The sequence below is a fragment of the Prosopis cineraria genome, unplaced genomic scaffold (genome assembly GCF_029017545.1).
Source record: "Prosopis cineraria cultivar Desert tree isolate PC_DT_omini unplaced genomic scaffold, ASM2901754v1 PC13, whole genome shotgun sequence".
In the NCBI taxonomy this organism is placed as follows: domain Eukaryota; kingdom Viridiplantae; phylum Streptophyta; class Magnoliopsida; order Fabales; family Fabaceae; genus Prosopis; species Prosopis cineraria.
Window position 1 is genome coordinate 24,218,439 of NW_026555344.1, and position 11,522 is coordinate 24,229,960.

The 11,522-nt window shown below is 34.7% G+C and overlaps 1 protein-coding gene across 1 annotated transcript; it reads right to left on the reverse strand.

Annotated features, from left to right (window-relative positions):
- Window positions 1-1,135: 1,135 nt before the first annotated feature.
- Window positions 1,136-10,753, reverse strand: LOC129289957 (sanguinarine reductase-like). Its single transcript, XM_054926696.1, is given in 11 exon segments — window positions 1,136-1,309; window positions 1,446-1,555; window positions 2,606-2,703; window positions 2,823-2,909; window positions 8,987-9,092; window positions 9,314-9,398; window positions 9,542-9,595; window positions 9,741-9,853; window positions 10,483-10,498; window positions 10,500-10,614; window positions 10,722-10,753. Coding segments are annotated over 11 exon segments (882 nt in total). The 3' UTR covers window positions 1,136-1,243.
- Window positions 10,754-11,522: the final 769 nt, after the last annotated feature.

Genomic DNA, 11,522 nt, shown 5'->3' on the forward strand with positions numbered 1-11,522 from the left:
AAAAGTGGAAACACCCCGCACCCTAGTGGTAAAGTTTAGTAGTTCACACAAAATTTTCTCAATGAGTTTGTGTTGGATAGAGAGGAGGCGGATTGCCATCTTCATGAAGAAAGAGATTTGATTTGTAAGATCAAGTCTATGATGAAGAGAGAATGTTAACTAGGACCAACTCTTCATACAACACTATAAATGTCCAAAGTGATTGATGAATTTTTTCTATCCTAGAAGTTAAAACATGTTCTAAAATCACTTTCAAATTTTATTTTTCCAGTGTAGACTTGACTACAGTACTATGTACTAGTAAGAGTTAATCTAGTTACTGAAGATTCAACTCACATAAAGTATTATAAAGTACTATAAAGGTCATAACATCAAATCTTACTACTAATATAAGGATCATGTTAGTAGGGCAGTTTTTAAACACTTTTTAAGCCCAGAGGTATGCCCTAATTCTAGCAAACTCCCAAGACTTAACTGATATAAACTTTATTATATATAAAAAACTACAGTGCTATGTGTTTTGTTTTTTCTTTAAATTAAAATATGATAAATATATCATTATTCAATAAAAATATAACAAAATTTACAAGTTTATCAAATAACCATGTCCTCATCTACAAAAATCATGTTTGCCAGTTTTGATTGAAAAATATCATATAATTGCCATATTGCACTCGCAAAAATTCTACAATATAAATAATAATAAAATTTACAAATAGAAAGGCATATGAGCATAAAACATTGTAAAATGTGATTTTACTTTACAGAAAGTTGACGCAAACTGGATTAAAAAAAATTATTTTTAGCATTTCGTTATAATAATGCTAATTGCTTCTGTTTTCTAAATAGTTCTGAAGATTTTGAAAAAAAAAAAAATCCAAAAGAAACACACATTATTAGAATAAAGAAATCTGCCAAGAGCCTATTAGCCCACTAACACCAGAACACTTCTTTAAAAGGTAAGGTTACGATTATACACCCCAAAAAAAACAGGAATGAAAAGGTTACGATTTTGAGCTCCAGATGCTAGTGTGGGTGTGGGTCCCCTTTCCTACCAGGAAATGTTAGGTTAGCAGTAAAAATGAACATATATACATACATATATATATAGAGAGAGAGAGAGAGAAATCACATCTCACTTCACAAGCTACTTACTGCAAACATAATTAGAATACTTTACAACAGTAATTTTAAGATGCCTCAGTCAATTTCCTTATCATATGTATAAGCTGTATATTTGTAGTTACTGGGACTGTGCAGCTCTGAATAGTTCTTGCCACCTTGCAGCATCACTTCCAGGACCTTCACCCTATTGTCATTACAATATAATATATGCATTTTTAGCATCCATTATATGCACAGAGCAAGTAAAGGGACACAATTTAAAAACAAATTTAGACATTACACAATCATATGCCATAGATTAAAATCTGTTTAAAGCTTACCTCAACAGAATTAATTTCATATACTTTGCCTTCAGTGCATTCTATATCTAGTGCTTGTATGCAAGCTTCAGCAACAACAATTCTGCTGGCCTCTCCAACCAGTTTATCTCCTGAAAGTCCATTGCAGATGATTAGGAAAACAAAATGAAGAAAAGACCATCCAAATTATAAATTATAGAGCAATTAACTATGCTGAAGTCTTCTGTGCGATAAATAGTACTACGAGATTCAACTTGAACCATCATTTAAGAGAATTCATTTAAGTGCTTTACTATTAGATCCATCAAAAGTTGAGCCTTCTGAGTATTATGCAAAGTTCAGATTCTTACATAGGTCAGCATTTCACTGCTACTATTTCTTTTGCAAGTGTGCAGCTGATTTTCAAGCATAGCATTGAAATCCGAGTCAATCCAGCTGGTTGAACTAGTAAATCATTGATCAATTCAATAAAATACTTTATTTATGACCGCTTTCACCATGATTTTGATTATTAACCCTTTAACCCAATGTCTTAATTGGTCCGGTTTTCAATACCTTTTCATGAAAAAGGGAATGTTGATAAATTTGATCACAGTTAGAAGGCCTTCACTCATTATTTTGCATGTTCAAACAAGAACCAAGAGAAGAGGTTCACACAAGTTATAGCAATTCTCCTGATATTTGACCAATGCAGTCCATTTATCGTAAGACACATAATTCAGGGTAATTTTGCTTTGGTTCATATCAATTTATTTGTTGCAATGTTGCTACAATTTGAGGATTCGGTTGCCAAAAGGGTAACTTTTGAAGTCAATAGCAATACCATTTCTATAACTTGTTTTTATTCAGATCCTATATTTTGTAATCAACCTGATTTACAATAGCCACAGAGAGTTATATAGCACCATCAGTTCAAATGGTATCTATTTCAACGTTCGAGCGATTTTATTGCAAATCAAAAGTGAGCCTAATATTCATAATTTCCTGGCTATGATCATTATCACAAAGAAACAGTTACCCCCTAATTCAAATTCCGCTTGCTCTTAAAACACACTACAATCCTAGGAATCAAATTGTTGTTTTCCAGCATTCTATATAAACTCCTCAGCTAAAAATGCTTAGAAATGAAGAAGAAAACAAAAACTAGTGCCAAGGCTACAACAAAGAGCATTTTAGCATACCTTGACCTATAAGCACGGCACGCCGTTGCCCTGCTGTGGCTTTGAGAAGAGTATTTAGATCATATGATGTGTATGGTCCATCAGTCAACCTCCCAGGTCTGACATACATTAAAATGTGGAATGAAGAGGGTTAACAGCACATAATCCAAATTAATGTGCTCCACCTATTTATTTATCTATCAGCAAAAATGAGAAGTATGCGCAACTTTCATCTTACCTGATAATAGTAAATGGAAGGCCAGAACTCTGAAGAAAATCCTCTGCCATCTTCTTATATTTGAGGACACCAAATAGGTTCATAACGCTACAACACCAAGTAGCATATTAGTAAACATGTGAAACAATCGACAAGTCTTTGCAACTATGATGGAAGATGACAACATGAAATTAATTTTATTTCATGTGATGTTCCAAGAATAATTTGGGATTAGAGATTTGTAATAGGATAATTGGGGTAATTTAGGATAAATTAGGAATTACCAAAGAAGAGATTCAAGTAAAGAGACAATCTCCTAGCATTCCAGAGGGATTAAAATGTGGAGGACTCGAATCTGAGTAACATAAGGATTTCTTATTTAGGTTGTTTTTAGTCAAATAAAATAGTTATCCTGAAATTTATCACAAATTATAATTGAGATTTTTGTCATTTTCTTTTTCCTCTTCAGCCCTTCCCCTTCTGCATTAAATTAGCCAACTTTTACTTTCTGTGCCATTGTTATGCCTAGAGTTTTGGGTTTTCCTTCATGCCAAAGACAACACCATTCCAGATTTGCTCGTCTCTTCCCAACGAGCTGGGGAATCATTGATTTCAGCCATGAGTTCCATTAGCTCACCCAAGTTTGACTCTGTTTCCAAGTTTCTCCATGCTTTCCATCTCATTTTCTAACATGTCAACCCTAGGTTCACCTTTCACCTAGAAATGTATTATTTTGATAACATGTTAGGAACCAAGTATTTCCCTTGAGTTACAGTAAAAAAAATAGACAGTAAAAAAAATAGACACAAAATCAGTTAAAAACAGATTAAGACTTACCACATAAATAAATCCTGCCTAATTCTCCCTCTGTCCTCACCCCAATTTACCTCAGACTACCTAGCCAACTTCTTATAGAACCTTGTGTATAGAGATCTCCATGCGTCCCTCATTCACCAAGATAATTCCCAAGCATTTATGAAACTCATTTGGTCAAAGCTTGAACTCAATTTCCAGTTGAAGCTTCATATTCTTTCCATGCCTACACTATGTAAATTGGTTCTGTATTATTCTGCTCCAACTTCTGGCAAAGCCTTTTAAAAAGAATGATCGAGTAAAGGAGATACTGAAGACTTCCTTTTCTTTTTGGGTGAAAACCATAGGCTTTCTTCAACAAGCACCAATATACTGCCATTTAAAAAGAGCACCAGTTCTTTAGGTGACCTGTCAGTCCATAAGGAATTTGACCTGCTTCGATCTATGCTTGGTAAAAACTGGGAGCAAGAAGATACGAGTGGGATATCTCTTATTCTAGCGTGAAATCTTTGCCACAGCGCTTTCTTTATCACAAAGCACTCTGGCAAAGAAGCTGACTAGTGCCTTGAACTAGCAACTCAGCTCAAATAGTAGTTTGATTTTTCTCTTCAAAGCATCAGCTAGTTGATCTGTACCTAATTTTCACGTCAAAGCATCAGCTAGTTGATCTGTACCTAATTTTCACTCAATCTTATAGCAGAGACAAGAGAAAAGGTTAATTGCAAACTTGAGTTATGGAGGAGGACATTGGAGTCGAAAGGTTTCCGTCTGAGTAAGAGTAAGACGGAATATTTATATTGTAAATTTGGTAAAAAACTATTCGACAATAATTTGGAAGTGAAATTGAGAGATCAAATTATACCTCAAGTGGAAAAGTTTAAATATTTGGGAGCTATTATTCAAAATGATGGCGAAATCAGTGGAGATATTTCACATAGGATTCAAGCTGGGTGGTTTAATTGGAGAAAAGCTAAAGGAGTTATTTGCGACTATAAGGTGCCTAATAAACTTACAACAACAACAACAACAACAACAAGCCTCTATCCCACTAGGTGGGGTCGGCTACATGGATTGCAAGACGCCATTGTGCTCTATCATTTATCAAGCTTTTAGGAATATTATTAATTAAGAGATCGCGTTCAACAACTTCTAAAAGTGTTCTCTTAGGCCTTCCTCTACCCCTCTTAATCGGACTCAAAGTTATATGTTCCACTCTTCTCACTGGTGCCTCCCTTGGTCTTCTTTGTACATGCCCAAACCATCTCAACCTATTTTCTACCATTTTTTCCTCAATAGGTGCTACCCTCACTTTTTCGCGTATGTGCTCATTTCGAATTTTATCTTTACGTGTATGTCCGCACATCCATCATAACATTCTCATCTCTGCTACTCCAACTTTATGCTCTTGTTGTCCCATTAGAGCCCAGCATTCACTACTATATAACATTGCCGGTCTGATAGCAGTGCGATAAAACTTTCCTTTAAGTTTATTAGGTACCTTACGGTCGCAAATAACTCCTTTAGCTTTTCTCCAATTAAACCATCCAGCTTGAATCCTATGTGAAACATCTCCACTGATTTCGCCATCATTTTGAATAATGGCTCCCAAATATCTAAACTTTTCCACTTGAGGTATAATTTGCTCTCCCAATTTCACTTCCAAATTATTGTCAAATAATCTCTTACCAAATTTACAATATAAATATTCCGTCTTACTCCTACTCAGATGGAAACCTTTCGACTCCAATGTCCTCCTCCATAACTCAAGTTTGCAATTAATCTCTTCTCTTGTCTCTGCTATAAGAACTATATCATCCGCAAAGAGTATACATATGGGAATTTCTCCTTGAATATGTTCCGTCAAAACATTTAGGATCAAGTTGAACATATAAGGACTCAGAGATGATCCCTGATGAAGTCTAATCTTTATAGGAAAATCCTTTGTTTGACCACTAGGCGTTCTTATACTAGTTTTTACCCCCTCATACATATCTTGTATGGCTTTAATATAAGCAATCGGTACTCCTTTTTTTTTCAACGCTTTCCAAAGCACTTCTCTTGGTATACGGTCATAAACTTTTTCCAAATCAATAAAAACCATGTGTAAATCTTTATTTTTACAACGATACTTTTCCATTAATCCCCTTAATAGATAAATCGCTTCTATAGTTGATCTACCTGGCATAAAACCAAACTGATTCTCAGAAATACTTGTCTCCAATCTCAACCTGTGCTCAATTACTTTCTCCCACAATTTCATGGTGTGGCTCATGAGTTTAATCCCTCTATAATTAGTACAATTCTGAATATCTCCTTTATTTTTATAAATAAGAATTAATGTACTTCTCCTCCACTCATCAGGCATTTTCTTGGACCGTAAAATCACATTAAATAACTTAGTTAACCATCTCACCCCTTCTTCACCTAAACATTTCCATCTTCACCTAAACATTTCCATGCTTCGATAGATATACAATCAGGTCCGTTGGTTCTACCATTTGCCATTTTCTTAAGAGCTTCCCTTACTTTCTTATCACGTATTATTCGATAGAATGACAAATTTTGTTCTCCTTCACCAGTTACTAAATCCTTCAAGTTATTAGATGAACTCTCTCCATCATTGAAAAGTTTGAAAAAGTAAGTCTCCTATCTATTTTTAATTTCATCCTCTATAACTAAAATTCTTCCCTCTTCATCCTTAATACACATTACCTGTTCTAGATCTCTTGATTTTCTTTCCCTACTCTTGGCAATCTTATAAATGTTTCGTTCTCCTTCCTTCGTCTCAAGGCTCTTATAAAATTCTTCAAAAGCTTTAGAACGAGCTTCACCCACAGCTCTCTTATTTCCTTCTTAGCCATACAGTACCTCTCCCAATTTTCCTCATTGTTACACAAATTTATGGCTTTAAAACAGTTCTTCTTATACTTGATTTTGTCCTGTACACTATTATTCCACCACCAAGTCTCCTTATCTCTCGGACCAAAACCTTTTGATTCTCCCAAAACTATTTTTGCAACCTCCCGTATCTTTTTAGCCATATCCTCCCACATGATGTTAGCACTTCCCTGAGATTCCCAAATTCCTTTGTCCAAAAGATTTCGCTTGAAAATATCTTGCTTCTCACCTTTTAATTGCCACCACCTAATCCTTGGTGCTACTACTTGTCGACGTTTTTGAATTTTACTCATAATACACATATCAAGGACTAGGACCTTATGTTGTGTCGTTACAGCATCTCCGGGGATCACCTTACAACTTTTACAAAGTCTTCTATCTGTGTTCCTAACCAAAAGAAAATCAATTTGTGACTTTGAGGCTCCACTTTTGTAAGTGATGAGATGCTCATCTCTCTTCTTAAAAACAAGTGTTGGCAATCTTAAAATCATACGCCAATGAGAAATCAAGAAGAGTTTGTCCTTCATTGTTTCGCTCTCCAAAACCAAAACCACCATGCACCCCTGCATACTGACCAGCCTCCCTCCCGACATGCCCATTAAAGTCTCCTCCAATAAAAATCTTTTCACTCTGTAGTATGTGTCGAATCAATCCCTCCAGATCCTCCCAAAATAATTCCTTAAAACTGGCTTCTGTCCCGACTTGCGGCACATAAGCTCTAACAATATTAACAGTCTCATGTCCAATAATCATTTTTAAGAAAATAATTCTGTCTCCAATTCTGCTAACTTCTACAACGTTTTTCTTCCACTCCTTATCCATAATGATGTCTACTCCATTGCGTGTGCTTACTTTTCCTGTATACCAAAGTTTGAAACCTTGAATATCCTTAGCTTCTTCTCCACACCATTTTGTTTTTTGCAGGCAAAGGATATTGATTTTCCTTTGAATCATAACCCCTACAACCTCTACAAATTTACAATTTAATGACCCAACATTCCAAGTACCAAATCTAATTTTGCTCTCATGGACTAACCTCTTTAGCCGCGCACGTCCAGAATGACGCGGTAGCCCTTGCTCATTTAACACTACATCCGGGCGCTGATGCAGCGGCTCTAACTCACTTATCACTGTACTCGAGCCATGCAGCGCGTTACTTATGGGCAACGACCTAGCATTAACATTATAACGTCTATTGTCCATGTTCATGATAGATTTAACAAAGTTTTACATTGACTGTTGATGGCCTAACACAAACCTCCTCCTTTACCCGGGTTTGGGACCGGCTATAAACATAGGCGGAGTTGTGCCTAATAAACTTAAAGGAAAATTTTATCGCACTGCTATCAGACCGGCAATGTTATATAGTAGTGAATGCTGGGCTCTAATAGGACAGCAAGAACATAAAGTTGGAGTGCAGAGATGAGAATGTTACGATGGATGGCGGACATATACGTAAAGATAAAATTCGAAATGAGCACGTATGCGAAAAAGTGATGGTAGCACCTATTGAGGAAAAATGTTAGAAAATCGGTTGAGATGGTTTGGACATGCGCAAAGAAGACCAAGAGAGGCACCAGTGAGAAAAGTAGAACATATAACTTTAAGTCCGATTAAGAGGGGTAGAGGAAGGCCTAAGAGAATACTCTTGGAAGTTGTTGAACGCGATCTCTTAATTAATAATATTCCTAACAGCTTGATAAATGATAGAGCACAATGGCGTCTTGCAATCCATGTAGCCGACTCCACCTAATGGGATAAAGGCTTGTTGTTGTTGTTATTGTTGTTGTAGGTAAATGGTAGACCACAACAACCACCTTCATCTTTCCTTTCTCTTATTACATCTTTAATAAGGACAGTCTGCATCAGGATAGTAATAAGAAATTTGAGACAAGATAGATGAAAAATGCAGTTGGTTCACAGAAACTTTAATTTTCAGACAGAACAGTCATATTTTCATGACACTTTCTAATCACTAATAAAGGCCAGTTTACTGTGTCATAAAGAGATTCAAACCAATATTCCGAGTTAAAAGTAGATTTTGGGTCCCTAAAGGTAAATATGATAATGATAAATTTAAAGTAAAGCCAAGATTTCTTGCAAGAAGCATCACTGTACTCAACAGGGTTGCTATAGTTCAAGTTTAATCAAGGAAGTTGACTATTAAAAGTCAAATCATCAAATGCTCACCATTTCACTTTTTCCCTCCATTGAAAAGACAAATTTCTGTTGCTTCATGAATACACATTTTCTTACAGCGATAATCCAGCAAGAATAATTTCACTCGGGGAAAATAGCAGTATCATCAATGATTGGGAAACAAAAAGATTATGTGATTTACTGGAATCATTAAAAGGGCCCTGATTTGAAATGCTAGAAAACATATTTATGATTTTCTAGGAAGCAAACTGATGATAACAGAGAATTGACTGATAAGTTTATTAAATCTACAACTAATTATGAAGTATCCTTACCTCCATGGTAATTCATTGAACTTAGTCACGCCTATTGATGACACAAGAACAACTCTCTTCACGGAGGAGGGCAGTGCAGATATCAGATTCCTTGCTCCATCCCAATCTTTCAAATAATAATAATAATAATAACAACACTCAGATTAAAAAGAATAGAAAACACCTTAAAAATATTTAATAAACTCTGTCCTGTATGCACAAATCTTTCAGAGAGAGGAAACATCAATATTCTTAAATTTCCTGAGCTTGACTCTTTGTCTAATTAATTTTCCTTTTTCATTTATTATGACACCAAGCGTGGTAATTTAATAATAACAAAATTCTGACCAACTCTTTCTGGAGTATTATCTCCATCCCACCGCTTTGAAGGAAAAGCTGTCGTTCCTGTGCAGCAAATCACATGCGTGACTTCCTAAAATTCATGCAAGGACCCAAAAAAAAAAAAAAATCAATGTAATAACTCTCTTACATTGCCTTTGGTGAATGATTTTACAGATGAGAATCAAACGAATTCAAAGGAAATGAAGTGTTTGCAATTCACAATAGACAGCATACCTCAAATATGGATGGATCCAAATCCTCTTGCTTCCTAGTGTCTCCTTTGAATACCTATCTTGTTCAAAAGCTCTCTATAACTTAACAATCTTGAGAAAGAATGCAATCAAGTTTGAGAGACAAAGCTTGTTTTTACTTGAAGGAGGTCTGAGCAATGACATTTGTATTTTGATTTCTCAATTAAGATGAGATCAAATACCTGCAATGTCTCCTCATCTTGTTCACCAAATAATGCTTTGGCTTTCTCAGGATCCCTTAATAACAAGCGAGATTTAATATTCCGCTTAAGCAGCGATGCTACCACCAGCTGCCCTGCAATGTAAGTCAACCCATTACAAACCCCCAAGTTAATATCAAATACGCATTGAACCAGGCACTTTCACATTTTTAGCACTAATCTGAGAACACAGTTTAATAGTGTTACATGTAAGAAGTGTAGTTAGCAGCAGTAGTAGTGTGTTAATAGCAGTCACATGTAATCAGAAGTTGTGAATTAGTTGTCCGTTAGTGGCAGTTAATAGATCAATTATGAAACATAACTGAATGTAATAGAACACCCTACTTGCTTTCTTAGGTATTACCATAAACTAGAAGAATCTTGAGAAGGTGTCAATGAATTCTAGAGGAAATTCTGTTGTCTAGAGCCTTGCATCAATATATCTTTAGAATTTCACACACAAATCCCAAAACTAGGATAAGTTGATAAAACAAACACATACACATGCGCATAGAAGGATATGATAAACTTCCAAGTAACAAAACAATTTGATTCTCTAAATTGTGCCTAGATCAAGAATGGCATAATCCATCATGATTTCTTATTCTTACAATTAACTCATATTTATCAATTTAAGAGGTATCAACATATGTACCAAAATAGTAGAAGTTTAATTTCAAGTGACCGGTGAAACAGTAGAGAAAAAGATAAATGGATATTTAACCAACACCTCCAGAGCCCACCAACAACGAGAACCAATTTTGAAGATGAAATGGGGCTTGGGGTTAAATCGGAACTTGGGGTTTCAACAATTTGTTGCTTGATTCTGTCCTTGACTCCTCTCTGTAGGATGAAACTGCTTTTGCAGAAACATGCTTAGAATGAGAAATTGATAGAGACGGAAAAGAAAGCACGGGAATTCGTTGAAGGGGTTTAGCAAAATTTTGAGACGGACAAGAATACTGAATATGGGCAAACGGTAATGTGCAGGCCATGATTACATACTAGTAACGGTAGGAAGATCAGAAGAGAACAGAGCAAGAAAACATTTTATTTCCCTTGGCTCATCCGTGCTGCCCCCAGATATACGTGTGGATCACAAAAATTCCCGAATTTTATTTAATTTCCAAAAACTCAGATTTATATATCAATATTCAATGGATTATGGATTGTGGATTATCAAAGTTAGGTCTGATTAATGACAACCTAAAAAATCTTTAAAAAATAAATTATAAATATCAATTCAAATATTAATAAATAAAATTTTTTATTATAATTTAAAAGTAATATTTATACTTAAATATATATTTGTTATTTTTTTTGCCCATTAATACATTATTTGCAAACTGAAATTATTGAATTTTGTAATTATTTAAATTGATATTTTAATTTTTTTATCAAGAATGTAGCTATCATTAATTAATATTTTGGATCTAACTATCATTTTTTCTTTTGAATATGAATTTCTATATATAATTAATTCTAGTTTTAATTTTCTCAAATCCATCTAATATAATGTAAAAACATAAACAATCTTGGATTCTAATTGTTACGTTGATATCAGAAATGGAAAGAAAAAAAAAAGACATATAAGAAGTAGAAGAAAAAAATAATGAAAGACTATCTCTTATTCACCTGAGGTACATATGACATTTGCTATGAATACGACCTTCATTCATAACCTTCAATTATTAAAGTTAATAGGGTGGAAATCTGAATTAACTCCACTCAATTAAATCGTTGAACTATTAAAATAGTATCTTG